The sequence below is a fragment of the Cottoperca gobio genome, chromosome 14, assembly GCF_900634415.1.
Source record: "Cottoperca gobio chromosome 14, fCotGob3.1, whole genome shotgun sequence".
Taxonomy (NCBI): domain Eukaryota; kingdom Metazoa; phylum Chordata; class Actinopteri; order Perciformes; family Bovichtidae; genus Cottoperca; species Cottoperca gobio.
This window is the reverse complement of record NC_041368.1, coordinates 7,997,742-8,013,866: the sequence shown is the minus strand read 5'-3', so window position 1 is coordinate 8,013,866 and position 16,125 is coordinate 7,997,742. Positions and strand designations below refer to the sequence as shown.

At 40.3% G+C, this 16,125-nt stretch overlaps 2 protein-coding genes across 5 annotated transcripts in view; one reads left to right on the top strand and one right to left on the bottom strand.

The window, feature by feature from the left end:
• The window catches only part of lrch2 (leucine-rich repeats and calponin homology (CH) domain containing 2), a 31,245-nt gene extending 26,080 nt beyond the window's left edge, over positions 1-5,165 (bottom strand). For 2 of the 3 annotated variants that reach the window (XM_029448897.1, XM_029448898.1), the window contains exon 1: positions 2,410-2,694. In XM_029448897.1, coding sequence (XP_029304757.1) covers positions 2,410-2,650 — 241 coding nt within the window. In that variant the 5' untranslated portion in view covers positions 2,651-2,694. Of the gene's footprint in view, positions 1-2,409; positions 2,695-5,047 lie in introns of those variants that run through there. The other variant, XM_029448899.1, reaches the window with a different exon arrangement.
• On the top strand, positions 4,523-15,877 carry LOC115019371 (U2 snRNP-associated SURP motif-containing protein). 2 transcript variants are annotated; one of them, XM_029448895.1, is made up of 24 exons: positions 4,523-4,662; positions 5,745-5,829; positions 6,284-6,395; positions 7,068-7,177; positions 7,338-7,405; positions 7,494-7,627; positions 7,715-7,779; positions 7,859-8,024; positions 8,157-8,356; positions 9,021-9,064; positions 11,385-11,489; positions 11,572-11,638; positions 11,821-11,990; positions 12,084-12,246; positions 12,332-12,411; positions 12,513-12,600; positions 12,714-12,842; positions 12,994-13,183; positions 13,388-13,468; positions 13,560-13,623; positions 13,748-13,898; positions 14,276-14,386; positions 15,248-15,408; positions 15,504-15,877. In XM_029448895.1, the coding sequence occupies exons 2-24, from the start codon at positions 5,752-5,754 to the stop codon at positions 15,622-15,624; spliced, it is 2,658 nt and encodes an 885-aa protein (XP_029304755.1). In that variant the 5' UTR covers positions 4,523-4,662; positions 5,745-5,751; the 3' UTR covers positions 15,625-15,877. The 2 variants fall into 2 exon arrangements, with proteins under 2 accessions (XP_029304755.1, XP_029304756.1); XM_029448896.1 differs by having other exon boundaries at positions 4,571-4,637.
• Positions 15,878-16,125: the final 248 nt, after the last annotated feature.

The following is a 16,125-nucleotide window of genomic DNA, read 5'->3' as shown; positions in this document are numbered from 1 at the left end:
CTCGGAGCTCGGGCACTTTCCCATGGGAAAACAAACTGGAGACAAACTGCCAGGAGTTCAGTGCAAACAGACACCCTAGTGTGAGGAGGCCTCTCTCCTCCTCTGTCTACACACACTGGGGCCTTCTGCTGCTCATTAGTCAGACGGAGGCCACTCAGTTAAACAGCGATGGGATGGATTGAAATGATAAGAACAACCGATTAATGGTGGGAATGCTAGGAGTGTTCGGATCAAAATATCCCACGGATATTTAGCTTTATATTGCACAAGGTCCAAAGACATACTATCACAAACATTTTCAGAGGAAACAGTCATTTCCTCATCTTATAGGTCAATTTAAAATGAGCTTGCACACATTCCGTTTGAAAGGCTTCTGATGTGATCTATCCAGTGAAATCTAAAGGCTGTATGCAGCATCTTGAAGCTGTTTCTTTTCACAGCACAGATTGGAGTTGATGTAAAGGATGCTGCTGCGGTGAGGTGTTTATCCGTTTGCACATTTCTAAGTGTGACTTCTCTCTGGCACACCTTACATTCAAAGCATTGAAATGAAGATGTGAAAAGACTGCAGCATTCACAGTGACAGAAATGTACAATCTCGTATCTCTTTTGATTGCAATCAGAACTATCTTGATACATTTGGACAGTGTTGCTTTAGATCTAGACACGCTGATCATATTACAGGATATATACAAGTGTGGACAGTCAGCCCATCAGTCCAGAAATAGTGCAACCTAGCTAAACTTCCTGTTGTGTCTATCTCCCCTGAAAGGCAGCCTGTGCATAATATGTAGGGCTTCAGCTCTTCAAGTCTTTCACACTGTTCAGGCACAGGTGATGACAGATCACAGACAAAGAAAAGCAACAATCTGCATTTATGTCCAAAATGTCTGCTTAATGTTGAACCTGATGAAGTAATGCCTGATGAGCGGCCATCTATACAAACTGTATGTACATCTAAAGCTAAACTCAAAACCCATTCCTGTTTTCTCAGGCCTCTGAACAGAGTTAGTTAGTGTGAGGGTAAACCCTATGTGTATGTATGTATTTATGTAAGTGTGTGTGTAGATATTGGGGTATGGCTTTATGTATAAATATGTTGTTTTATTTTTGCCATAGTGTCTATAATGAATATAGTATGATGTTTTCACTTTTACTTTTGATTCCATGCATGACTTTAAATCTGTCCGTTTTCAAAAAGGTTAAAAACAAAACTGTCTGGGCACGAAGAGGTACCAAAATCTTTAAGCAGAAAATGTTAATCCAGTGGGGGTAATTGCTCTCCAACTGTCAGCTGCACATGACTGAGTAACACCATATGGTACGTGGACATTTTAGAGGAGGAAACCAGCGTAATCTGGACGTCCATGATAATGACTCAGAATGATTAAAAAGAATTCATTCTCATTGTCATTGTCACATTGTTCAATGTATTCATTCAATCTGCCTACAGTACCAACAGTATACAAATATTCTCCTACACAATGCTCCTTGTTACAAAATCCTATCAGCTGTCTATCATGTGGTCCTTCTTGTGTAAATTAGACGAGCCCTTTTCCTAAACCACCACGGTGGTGACAACACAGCTCTCAGACAACGTGAGCCTAATACTGACCTACTGACTAACCTGACTTTAGGATACATTATTATAATTCCCTCTTGAAGACACCACAAAAAAATACAAGACCAAAGAAAAAATAAATATCTACATGAAACCGAAAGCAGACCAGGGTCTTCCTCCTCTCTGGCAGATGATGGGCTATAATATGGGCATATACACCCAGGCAGGCAGGGGGGTGAGGCTGCAAGTACACTGCATGCATCTTTTGTCTGGTTGTGCCGAAAATAAAAAAACGGGTTTTTTTAAATGAAGCATGTAGGCCACTACGTGTATCGCACGCTCACAACAATTGATATACAGAGAGCACGAATTTACAACTGCCCTCCTGGTTCATTCATATTCTGCTCCACTAGCCCGGTGCCAAATCAAATTCAGCTCGGTGTACAAACCACTGCACAGCGCCTGACTTGGGTGCGCCTGCAGTCTCATTCATGTGTCTCAGGAGGGGGGCTACTAAAAGCCGTTAACGTCGCCCAACACAACCACACAGCAGCAGCCGAGCCCCTTGTGCAATAAACTGGTGTGAGACATGAGCCCGAGTGGACAGTAATTACAACCAGGATATGTGCATTACCAGAGGGAAGCTCAGCGGACGGTATATCCCTTTAAATATTGTCACCTACACGTTAATGCGCCTCTATCGAGAAAATCAAGCAAAAAGGCATGCACAATGCGGGCATGCTGCATTCACAAACGCATAAAAGAGTGAGCACATTTTTAATAATGATGAAGCGTATTGGGATTGACTCGTAGTTTCTTTTTTAGTCCATGCACGCACAGCAACCCACCTGCTTGTGTTGTATCGGTCAGATCGTAGCTCATACCCGGGTACTCCCTCAGCTTCCTACCGCTCAGGTTCATTATCCCCGAGCACACGGCATCCTCCAGCGCCCGGTCCAGGCTGCGGGCCGTGTGGTGCTGCTGCTGGTGCTGGTACTGGCTGATGCCCGGGCTCCAGGGAGGTCCGCTAGAGTAGTGATGGCTTTGTAGAGCCGTGACAGCTCCCACACCTCCCTGACTAGACGCCATTTTCGTAAAAAAGAAATTACTCTTACAATAATAACAGCGCACAGCGGCAGTATCTCCGCCCATGCGCATACGCGGTACATTCCCTGGACGGACGCTAGGGGATGGGCTTCTGAGGTGGTGCTGCTGATGATGGTGCTGGTGATGGTGAGTAGGGTATGGTGGCCATTTTAGGCTTCTACCCTTCCTCCACCTGCCAATACCAAACTCCCAGCAGGGGCCCCTGTGCAGCACACATGGGGCAGGGGCCACTCATGCAACAACAACAGATTCAGCATTCAGATTTCCTTAAATGTGTCGCCCAACGCCCGGAAGGCAGTGGATGGTTATCGACAAATTACAAATAAACAATCAATCAATCAATCAATCACATTTTGTTTATATTTCTCAATACCACAAATTACAAATTTGCCAAATTTGCAATCTGTACAGCATACAAAACCCTCTGTCTTCTGGGGGGTGGTTTGTCAGACTGAAGTAAGGCAGCTATGAGCAAGATTAATTAATTAAGCGACCCTCATCTGTCAAATGGTCAGGTCAGCCCATGATTGTCGTCTGGTTGGCCCAAACACACTGTCAAACCACACGCTGTTTGGCCCAAAGGCTCCTGTGTCCCGATGGGGCAGCACCAAATGTCTTGTAAGTGCCTCTCTGGTTGACTGGTTAGCCCTATGATAATGTTTTTTTAAAACTGTTCCTCTATAACAGATACAACAGTTACAGTTACAACAGATGCTTAAAATACCATTTAACGGCTGTTTTGTAACTGCTTTTCCACGTGAAAGTTAATTTATTTCATTTTCACTTAAAGTGACATGGAACATCCCTATTGCTCACAAGTCAATGCAGGTTTATAAACCAATATTCCCTCAGACATACACACACACATACACATCACACATTCACATTTCCTGTCTTTTAAAAAGAATATATGTTTATTGTTGTTTTTATTGTATCTTGTTGCCATCACTATTTTAAAGTCATATTATTTTCTGTATGTTAATCTTGTATGAAAGATGTTAAAGGTGTAAATACCAGAGAGAAGCCTATATGTTCAGAGGTTCAATTATAAGACCTAGTTTAACCTCATACTTCAGTAAAGGCAGTGGTGGAAGAAGTACTCAGATCCTTTACTTAAGTAGCAATACTACAGTGTATATACCCTGTTACAAGTATAAGTCCTACACTCAAAATCTTACTTAAATAAAAGTACAAAAGTAGTAGCATCAAAATATACTTACAGTAACAAAAGTAAAAGCACTCATTATGCAGAATGGCCCATTTTTAGAATAATGTATATTCTAATATTGGGTTATAATAGTTGATGCATTAATGTGTTCATCACTCTAATGTTGCAGCTGGTAAAATATAATAATAATAATAATAATATAATAATATAATAATAATAATAATAATAATAATAATAATAATAATAATAATAATAATAATACATGATCATGTATTAGTTGATGTTTATGTTGTATTAATAATCTGAATGTGTAAAGTAAATAAAGTTATGAAATAAATGAGGTGGAGTAAAAAGTACAATATTTTTTCTCTGAAATGAAGTGGAGTCGAAGTACAAGGTAGCATAACATAGAAATACTCAAATCAAGTACAAGTACCTCGAAATTGTACTAAAGTACAGTAGACTACTCGAGTAAATGTATTTAGCTCCTTAAAATCATAATAGGCTATTGCATTTAAAAATAATCCTCCTGCCATAGGTGACCACCACACATCACGAGATTGAATATAATGCACATGAATAATTTGACTGCATAACGTCACCTAAGAAAGTGACATTTCTATGATAATGAGGGAAGGTCTCCGTCATGAATACATAAGAGCACAGACAGACTCATTTATTATTACTGTGCAGGACCGAGCAGCGCACCGAGCAGGCGTCCTCCCCACTGCAGCCGGATAACTCGCCTCTCCACAGCTTCATGTTGTGATAGAAATCAATTGCCGTCGCAATCAAAACATGGTGAAGCAATAGAATGACACACATTGTAAGTTACCGTTTTAGCGATGGTATATGAAGCTATGTGCATGCACATGTGTGTGCGATCAGTTGGTGCTTTGTGGCGTCACGAAGAAAATATGAGGCTGTTATGTTAGCTAGCGTTAGCTAAGAGAATCACTGTTTGACATCCACAGTTAGCAGATGTTAGCGATTAGACAAGGATTGTTGCATCTGTGTGTATTATGAGATTGTCAGGATGATGGTCGACGGAGTAATGTCATCTGTATTCATCATCTAATGTCAAGTCCAGCGATAGTTAGCTAAGCTAAACATTAACGTTAGCTAACGTTAGCAAACTGTAGCTCATATTTAGTCCAGGCCCTTTAAACACCGTTTGTGCTACAAACAGACTAAAACAACTTGTGCATTACCTCTGCAGCAGACATCCAGGGCATTTGTTGAATGGTATTATCAAGTTGAAACAGGTAGCTGTACGTAATATAATGTAGTGAATCAGCTTGGCTGCAGCTAACTTATAATGGGTTTTAAATATCTCATCTGGCTATGTTTGAGCAGTTTGCAGTGTATATGGGGGTTTGCATAGTGCTAGATTTAGCTTCGTGTTTTGGCAACTCCTTCTGTTTGTTTCACTCACACCTTGTCTGTATCTGTTATCTGACCATATGAAGGCCATACAAAAATTATACAAATGGTGTAAACTGAACAGAATCTGTGCTGTGTTTGCCCTCCAGTGCATGTTTGCAACAGGGACCAGCGAGGTGTCTTACTATTTATTGTTCTCCACTGACCCTGAAAGGGATGTACGTTTTGTGCACACAACATAAAGGCATACAAGACAAGGATGCAAGGATGCATATACAAGGATTAGAGTCATTTGATTGATATATAGGTTTACTTTTAGTATACCAATAGACAGGCTGTTAATAATGAGCATAAGGGGATTATGTCATAGATTTAACTGAAATGTCTGTCATTCTTTTTATTTATTTTTTTATTCTAAACAATTAATTACTAAATTCATATAGGTGGTACAAATTTAGCATTTTGACAGTAATCTTTCCATTGTATTAGTTTTTATTAACATCATTTGTATTGTTATTTTTGCAGTTCGAGCATGGCAGATAGAAAGGGAAAACCTGTCACTCGAATCAAAACACTCTCAAAGAAAGAACAAGAAGATCTCAAGAAAAAGGTGAGGAGGATGGGGATGTTGTGATATTGGATATGATTTAGGCCAAGTGCTTTTTGGATTTAGAAAACTGCATTTTGTAGTAGGGCTGAACGATCTGGAATTTAAAAATAATTAATTAAAATGATCATAGTGGGATTGTTGCGAAGATCTGTACCAAACAAAGAGTTGGTCTGTAGAATACAACACTTCAGAATGGTATGTTTACACATATATTTAGCCTTTTTAACGAATATTGTACCTCCTGCATCTTGGCTATTGCACTAGTCCATATTGCCATTTTAATACAATTCTGATAAATTGTCCATCCCTATTTTGTAGTATACATGCTTTTCCAATACATATATGTGAAATAAAAGCATATGGGTAATCACCAATAATACAATTTTGAATATGATCAACAGTGAACCAAGGCATGGATAAAATATATTGTTCATGTGTCTGTGTGACGTTCTAGGAGGAAGAAAAAGCAGCAGAGGTTTTTGAAGAATTCTTGGCGTCATTTGAGACCAACGAGAACACCGGAGTGAAAACTTTTGTCCGTGGGGGTATTGTGAATGCAACTAAAGGTCAGCAGCTAGGACTTAATGATTTAAACAACATCACAATTCTGTTCCACTTTTTCCCCATGGTATGTCAGCATAAAAGATGAATCATGAGTTTTCTGAATGGTCGAATAAAATTCATCCAATCGGGGGACCAGCTGTCCATTATCACGTTAATGAATAAAAATAATGATCTTCCAATACTGATCAGTTGTTAAACTTACTGTTACACATAACAGATAACCATAGTACTGGCAATGAATAAACCGATATTAACGTGTACTTAGTTCTGCCTTTCCACTTTAAGTATACTGCTAAAATACAACAAATTGCTTGTTGAATTAAAAAAAAAAAAGATTGTACTGAATACAAAAAAACGAAGAATATTTACATTTTAAAGTGCAGTTTTTTGCTGATACTTTCTTACAACTAACTAAAACTCCCTGAGTGCAATAACGCCGGCAGTTTTCAACGCAACGACGATATAAAAACGATATATTGTGCAGCGCTAGACAGTTGATGAATCTGCCAATTTGTCTACCTAGTTATACAGGAAGCTGCTCGAATACCCTGCTGACCATCAGAACAACAGAGCCACCGCTTGTTTACAGACGGAACATACTATCACCTAAATTATAGTTTGCACATTGGTTGGATAGTCTGTATTTAGGGATTGCTTTGTTTATCTTTTTGCAGAGGAGGAAGCAGCCGAGGTCAAGAAAAATAAGCTGTATCGACCTGCTACCAAGTTTGTCCCTGTGTCCCCTCATGTCTCACCAGTATCATGTGCTGAAAGCAAAAAGTCTGTAAGTTTGTACTCTTTGTTTGTTTAATGGCATCATTTACTGAATTAAGTATGAATGCAGACTTACTATTTATATTTATCTTCAAATGTTGCTCACAAGCTCTCACTTTTTCAATGCAGTCAGTAATAATAACCACACTGGCTCCCTTTTTGATTAACAGACGTATAAAAGAAAGCCAGAAGAAAAGAAGAAGAGCAATCTTGAGCTCTTCAAAGAAGAACTTAAGCTGTAAGTCTTTTTGCAAATGTGTTTCACGTCAACAGGCTGATGTCTTATTTGCATACACAAGCCTATTTTTACACTTGATAAAATGCAGAATACAAGAAGAGCGTGAGGAAAGATATAAAAAGAAGAAAAATGACCCTGGTGGTGGAGAAGGAGGAGGAGGAGGAGGAGGAGGAGGAGGTGGGGGGGGAGACGACCTGGACACACCATTATCAGGACGATCGGGTAAGAGCCCCTTTTACAAAATAATAGTTTTCTAAATAAAAAAATATTTTAAATCTTGCTAACCTCAATCCTGCTTTTCCCCTACAGCATTATACGATGACCTAACGGTGCCAACCACCACTAACCTCTACATTAGCTGCATTAGCCCAAAGGTAAAGCAGCACACTGACTTTGATTGGTTCAGCACAGCATAGATCATATTTCTCACCGTTTATTTTTTCCGCCTTTCAGATGAACGAGGAGATTCTCTGCAAAGAGTTTGGTAAGTATGGTCCCCTGGCCAGTGTGAAGATAATGTGGCCGCGAACAGACGAGGAGCGCTGCAGGACGTCCAACAGAGCCTTCGTGGCTTACATGACACGGAAAGATGCAGAGAGAGCCTTGGCTTCACTTGATGGTACAGTTGACTCATTAAAAATATGTTTGATTGACAGGCTGCAATGGCTTGTTCATCTAATAACCAATCCTCCCATTGCTCCTATTGTTTGGTTATGTTCCACAGTGACTGTGATTATATTTCATATTGTAGGTAAAGTGATTATGGGGTTTGAAATGAAGCTGGGCTGGGGTAAACCAGCTCGAATTCCACCTCAGCCTCTCTACACACCGGTGGGGGTGAGGGCCACGCCACCACCCCCGTCTGGTCTGCCTTTCAATGCTCAGCCGAGGGATCGCTTCCGCAACGACTTCACCAAGCCGCTGGGCATGTCCAAAGGAGAGCTTGACAAGGTACAATTGTCTTTTGTTCTCTGGGGGTGTCTGCATGAACATTTCATTTTCTCAGTAATGAGTGTTTCACCAGGCACTACACGCTCTCATATTTAAGTGACAAGTAAACTTGTAAAAGAAGCTCCACTCTTCCTGCAACTTCAGCGCACACACAGAACGGACGACTAGCGGACCGTTGAGGAAATATTTTCTGGGATTAGAATCACTCCACCTTTTTTTTTTTTTTTAAATATTAAATTAAAATACAAGCATTTCAAACTGCAGTGAGTTCTGCGTCTGATTCAGAATCATTTAAAAAAAAAAAAAAGTTGGTAATCGTGTTATGGTATTATAATGATATAAAAGTATTACATTATGTTGCATGTTCATCACCGTGTCTGTGCAGTGCCATGATGCAGGAGTATAGAAATGTACTAACTCAAAGTAACATAACAGTTTGACAGTGTAAACAAAATGTTAAAATAAACAGTTTGATAAATTAGCTAAGTTAGTATAGATGGTTTAACATTTTAGAATAATTTACTAAAGCTGTGTCACCCTCCCCCCATTTCACTGACTATGAATGCTATCGTCGTTTTCTATGCTGTATGTATCCTGCAGTGTTTCATCTGTACAAGTACTCACTTTTTAATATTTCCACTATTTGATTTGACTTCACAAACAGACTCTGTCCGAAGCCGTAGTCAAAGTGGTTATCCCGACAGAAAGGTACACACACTCTTCTTACTACGACTGACCAGCTGTTATAACAGTTATAAGTGTTATAGGACCCGTACAGATTCTTTCAGGCAGGAAGTTCCGGTTCTAAGAGCTGTTAATGCATCTGACGTAACTCTTTGGAGCGTTGCACCACATTAGTGGACATTCTGACATCTACAACTAAAGACGTGGGGCTCTTACTGTAGATGTCAAAGGTCCAGATTGCCTCAGATTTACATACAGTGAATGCAATAAGTATTTTTTTTGTAGACACTCCTATTTCCTCCGTGTAGTTTGTCGAATACCTCAGATAATTCAGGCTGTTGCCGTCATAATATTAATGTGTGTTATTGTGAAAAGCAGTAGAGCTTGTTAATGACTGTTAGAGCCAATGATTTATACCAGGGGTGTCAAACTCAAACTAGTTCAGGGGCCACATACAGTGGGCCGGACCAGTAAAATCACAGCATAATAACCTGTAAATAACGACAACTCCAAATTGTTCCGTTCTTCTTAGTGCAAGAAAGTACATTCTGAAAATGTTCAAATTTAATGAACTATCTTTTTACAAAACATAAACAACCTGAAATTTCTTAAGAAAAAAAGGTGCAATTCCAACAATATTCTGCCTCAGTTTATCATTTACACATGTGCATTACAACTTACAGATCACAGTGTATGTACAAAGGCACAAAACATTTTGTCACAGGTATCTGGAACAGTATTTTACTTTATGATCAAAACAACACATTTTTACACTTTGCAAAGTCATCCCGCGGGCCGGATTGGACCCTCTGGCGGGCCGCATGTTTGACACCCCTGATTTATACCAACATCTTTGAGCCCTGGCTTTTCCATGGGTAGGCTGAGACACTGCAGACCGATACAGCTAGAAGGCAGATAGATTTAATATTAACCCACGTCGGACGATGTAGTTTCATGCTAGTGCCATAAATCAAACTCAGTACTGCTTCAGGTTAGAGTAGTGAGTCATATGAAGGTCTAACTGCAGTGGTAGATCTGACACAAAATCAGGTAATACTGCTTGAACATACTGTACATTAATGCTGTCCAGTGCAGAGAGGTTTACAGTATGTAGCTGCCTGCGGAAATGTTGTCACCCTGATGCTGATGTATCTGCTGAATAAGCTTTGTGGCAGTTATTGTCATCTAAAGAGAATATCCTAAATGCGTTTGCCTTACAACTGAATGTCAACCTGAATTTCGTAGTTGAGTTATTTTTATTACATACTAACAACACAATCTGGCCTCAAAGTTCTCCTGTGATTTTGTAGGAATCCTCTCAACAATCAAGGTAAAATGGCTAAACGTAAACTTTTGATTGGCTTTCATATCCTAAAAGCCAGTTCATGAATAAATACTGTGATTTAGTCTAGTAGGAAGGTGGGGTCCCCTATGCACCCCACTAATATATTTTTCTAACTTAGTTTTTCTTAATCCTCAAGGTGTCTAGTAAACAAATGTTTATGTTCCCAACTCTAAATATTATCCCACGGGTCCGTATGTCAGCCATCTTTGTGGCCATCTTGACAAAGAATCGCCATAACAGACAAATGACCCAATTTTTCTGTGTAACTTTGGCATGAGGAATTGACTGAGCGTTATTGGCATGATTATTTTCATCAAGTTAGATACATTAAACCTTGAAAAATATTTTTAAAGTTTAATTTACACTCATAATCTTGCATGGACACCCCATCTTATTGTTCGCCTAGAAGCAACAATGACAACTTGCTTGTTTAGGCTAGCATATGTTAGCATTGCTAACATATGTTTGTACATATGTTTGTACATGCACATATGCTAACATATGTTTGTACATGCATACTGTACTGTATGTTTGTACTGTGCATGCATCAATTTTTGTTGGAAATCCAAGATGGCCACAAAGATGGCCCTCAAAACTTAACTTAACTTAAACTTAACACCATTTTTAGGGTTACAAAAAAACAAGTTGGATATATCAGATGAATCAATCAATGGGATGCATGGGCTCTTACCTTCCTACCCCACTCATTTATTTTGCCCCTTTCACTGTGACCCAGGAGTATTACGGTATGCTCACTCGGTGTCTGTCCAGAAGGCAGTGCGTCTGCAGTTTTGCACAGTGGAATGTCCCACAGTTTGCCCTTATTATGGGCAACATTTTTTAAATAGTAAATGCTATGACATGGAACAACACTGTTAGAGTTCAGCCTGCAGTTTTCATGGGCCACTAGTTCAGTGTAAAGAGGTATTAGAGATCTCGTGCTGTAACTTGACGGACAGTGTGCACACCCTGGTCTGATCCTCTCTTCTTTCCCTGCAGGAATCTATTATTCCTCATTCACAGGATGATAGAGTTTGTGGTGCGTGAAGGACCCGTGTTTGAAGCCGTAATTATGAACAAGGAGAAAGGCAATCCAGATTACAGGTCAGTGTTGTCGTGTGTTGGTTGGTCTCGCAAGTGACCGTCAAGGTTACATATTTAATTAGCTCATTCTCTATTGTTTCAGGTTCCTTTTTGAAAACAAAAGCCAAGATCATGTGTACTACCGCTGGAAACTGTTCTCCATCCTCCAGGTATGTTTCCCCCCCCTGCATAGCCTTGTTTCTAAATGCCTCCGGAAGAACTAAAACAACTCTTCAATAATTGATTTGTTAATCTAATTTTATGGGGAATAGCTATTGGGCGTGTTGCTGATTTAGAATACCCCGATTCTGTATGTGAGTTCCTATGTACCTGACCTTCACCCTTACCACAGGGACAGACCCCGACTGATTGGAGGATCCCAGATTTTCGTATGTTTCGGGGAGGCTCCATGTGGAGACCCCCTATCCTAAACAACTACTCTCAGAGAGGTGAAGATAGTGCGGAGGTGGAGGAGGATGCTTCCCCTGAGGAAGAGGTGAAGAAAGGGCAGCTCAGAGCTGAGTAAGTATGTTAAGCAGGCATAAAGACATGTCTGTATGCATATATGTATAAACTGAATTAAATGTAGACCTGCTGTTCTTCTATACTATCCAGGCACCGACAGAGGCTGGAGACATTGCTTAAAGAGCTGACTCCAAGCAGGGAAGATATCGCCAACACCATGCTGTTCTGTCTTCAGCGAGCAGATGCAGCAGAGGAAGTAGTGGGACACATCACTGAATCTTTTTCTTTGCTTCAGACGCCCCTTCAGAAGAAGGCTAGTTTACCTCCTTTTGTTTGACAGACTGACTGTGTAAAGAATTTCACTCACGTTGGTTTTTTTTTTGTCTTGGTTTCCACAGATTGCCAGATTGTATCTAGTGTCAGACATCTTGCACAACTCGTGTGCCAAAGTAGCCGGTGCATCATATTATCGTAAATAGTAAGAGAGTTTCGCCCCAATTGAGCTCCCACACTTTACTCGTCTTTTATTTCTCCCCCATGTGACAGTCTTAAAGAGTTTCTGTCTCTTGTCTTTTTCAGTTTTGAAACCAAGCTAACACAGATATTTGGAGACCTTAATGCAGCGCATAAAAACATACAAGCCAGGCTGCAGGCAGAACAGTTTAAGGTAATCATGCGTTTCATTCGCCTCACGCAAGGACATTTAGCAAAAATATATGGTAAAGATTGCAAAAATATATATATATTTTTTTTTTTTCTTTGTATCCCGTATCTCCACAGCAAAAGGTCTCATGTTGTTTTAGAGCATGGGAGGACTGGACCATATACCCGGAGCCTTATCTAATCCACCTTCAAAACATCTTTCTGGGCTTGGCCAAAGCTGTGGAGGAGTCGACTGAGACGGTTGAGGTGAGCTGAATATTTATCTGCTCATTAATCACTATTTCCTGACATTTCATAGACCAAACGATTAATCTACAAAAAATAATCTGCAGATTCATCGATAATGAAAGTAATCGTTAGTTGCAGCCCTAATGTGCACTTATCTGTCTCCTCGCAGGAAGTATCCTCCTATCTTGATGGTGCGCCGATGGACAGCGCACCCATAGATGGCTTACCTTTGCACAGAGCTCCTGTGGATGACCTTGACGGCTGCCCCTTAGGCTGGGACCCTCTGGATGGAGTCCCTGTTGACGACATTGACGGCGTTCCCTTAGGAGTGGCCATTGATGACATTGATGGAATGCCCTGTGAGTCCACCACAAATCAAAATCACATCTTTTAACCAGAGGTTTCCCGTTCGCGTTGTTAATTATCTGCCCCACTCAAGTGTCTTAGATCAATACACAATCAATCCATGGGTTGTGGTCTGTAGCTGAGAACAGGGCATGCGAGCACGTTACTTTATTAAATACCTGTCTCTGTCCTGACACAGCTGCCTTTTTTTTCTATAGTGGAGGAGAGCAATGTTCCTCTCTCCAGCCTGCCTTTGTCTAAATGGGAGAAGACGGGTGATACTGGGACATTTTCTAAAGGTAACATAGGTCAAGATTCGCTCATGTATCATATCCTCCCCCCCCCCAATGATCCTGCTCATCCTTCTCCTCCTTCTCCTTTCTCTCTAAGCCAAGATTGAGTCAAAGTGGGACATGGTGGTGCAGAAAACCAGTGAAGATGAAGTGAATGTAAGGTAAGGCCTCTGTGGTTGGTATGCAATGCATCCTCTATCTACATTTGCCAGAAGCAGACACAGTAGTATACAGACACTGTCAAGTGGTATGCAAATGTATTGTTCTCCTCCCTCCTGGTGACAGTGTCAACTCGCAGGATGGAGATGGACACTCGGAGAGTGGCAGTAGTGATGACTCCGGCAGTGCGTCCAAATATGACACTGCAGACTTCCAGAGCTCCGTAAGAAGTTTTCAAATGTCTGAGAGCAAAAGGAAAAGGTTGAGAGAGCTGGAGGCAAGTTGCACATTTATTAAAAAAATAATCATTATCAGTTTTATAGAAACAATGTGTTTGTTGTCCTGTAGTATTTGCTCTGGTTCCACCCATCCACTTGGAAAGTCACACTTCATGCCATATCCACCGCAATATCCTGTTTAAGTCAGAAATAGTCCGTTTTTAATTTTAGGAGGGAAGATGCTATTGGAATGTAGTTTTTAGTGATTTTTATTCATCACCACAGCTTCATTAGCATTTTCTAATTCCCTGACACTCTAATTTACATTTGACTCCATAGTTGGCAGCCTCCCTACGGTAGCATCTTCAACTGTGTGACAGTATGTCAAATTATAGTTCCTAAATATGCAGAACTGATTCAATGTGTCTTGAAACAGGTGAAGGTTATGAAGCTCCAAGATGAGTTGGAATCTGGCAAGAGGCCGAGGAAGTCTGGGATGAGCATACAACAACAAGTGGAGCACTACAGGAACAAACTGCTACAGAAGGTGGGCGACTGGACACTTTACTTCATATTGCATGTTTGATTACACTCTTAGATAAATAGGTGTTCTGCATTATCACAACAGTTACTATTTACGCCCAGTGTTTGTACTGCAGTAAACGGTCTCTCAAGCAAAAACGCAAACATGACTGAAGTGTAATAGAAACATTTCTTTAATCAACAGCATGGGGCAAAATGTACAAAAGTGCTTGCTATTAGTACATTAAAATTAGACTACGAAATTAGTCAATTGGCACGGTAAAAAACAGTGTTACTGATGCAAAGCACTCAAAACCAGACACAGCTAATGTGAAACTGCAAAGCCACAGTAAGCTAGCAGTTTCAGATCGGCATCTTCTACAGGGAAGGAAAGTGTAGCTACAGTTGCTGTTTGTTGTATTTTACAAGTAAAACAAAATGTATTGGAACTAGTCGTGTGTTTTGATATAGTTCAGCTGTTTAACCATTTACTTCACAGATTTAAGGTAGCACAGGGAGAGTGATTGATACACACATGGTCACTTTGTGGTGAAGTATTCCTTTAAGAAACAACAGTTTAAACTTCTCCAAGTATTGTGTGCATTTGGCAGTAATATATTTTGGCCACACAGAAAACGGCATCTATAAAAACTATTACTTTCTCTGCCTGTGGATGTCAATGCTGATGTGTACTGCTCCATCTGCACGTCCAAAATAATTATTTTTCGCTGTAGGGGGGGGAAACAGTGAAGGATGTGTAAAACTGACAAACCAAACAGCGCCCCCTTGTGGAGAGTCTACAGGCTGTTAGATGTGAATAAGTGGCTTTGTGAGTTACAAGCCAGTTCTGTGTCTTCATTGGGATGTTTTACCCCGTCTACTATAGGAGTTTGAAAAAGATGAAGAAAACAACGAGAGATCGACATCAAAGTCTAAAGACAAGTCAAAGGATGACAGGAGGGACAAAGATCGAAGCAAACGAAGACGAGGATGGAGCAGAGATCCTGATGACCACACCCAGAAGTCGAGGAGCATCTCTCCTTCAAAGCAAGTGCCACGAGATGTTTTTGTAGAGTGCTAATGAATTCTTCCTTGTTATTCTGGAAATCAATCTGTTGTATGTTCAACCCTTTTTTAAACAGGACAAGGTCTCCCAAATGGTCCAAGCGTTCTCGATCACCATCTCCAGACCGGAAGGCGGGGAAGTCCAGGTCACGGTCCCCACATCGCTCCCATAAGAAGGCAAAGAAGAGCAAACATTGACTCAACTCTGGACCTTGTCATCCTTTAGCCTGCTGGTGTCCGTGGGTTACACAACACTCTTTAAACAGACCAACATGTCTGCTCTTTGTCCCGACTCACTCTCCATGCAAGATTCAGCACTCTTTTGTATGATGAAGTTTGAACACTGTAACTAATTATATATATTTTTGTTTTAATGTTTGTTTTTAAAATGACCTGAAATGTTGCTGCAAAGTTCTGACACTAAATAAATCACGGTTGGTGATGAATCGTGTGTGTGTGTGTGTGTGTGTAGGACATGATTGGTAGGGCCAGGTATCAACAATATTTTTACTGTTCTTGTAAACTGTTGGCATTGACTCGATTTTTCAACGTTAAAAAAAGGTTGTCAACAAGCAATCTTCTAGTTTGTGTGGACTTTTATTGAAGAAATTAATAGAGTATCATTTTTGTTCTGTTTACAAAAGCAGCAAGTATGCTATGTTACACACTGAATTTACAGTACTATTTTATAATGAAATG

Bases quoted from the DNA above. Each gene is read 5' to 3' on its own strand.
- LOC115019371 (XM_029448895.1), top strand. From the start codon at position 5,752: ATGGCAGATAGAAAGGGAAAACCTGTCACTCGAATCAAAACACTCTCA. The intron at 12,412-12,512 runs GTAAGAGAGTTT...TGTCTTTTTCAG, and splicing joins GCATCATATTATCGTAAATA to TTTTGAAACCAAGCTAACAC. The intron at 12,601-12,713 runs GTAATCATGCGT...GTATCTCCACAG, and splicing joins TGCAGGCAGAACAGTTTAAG to CAAAAGGTCTCATGTTGTTT.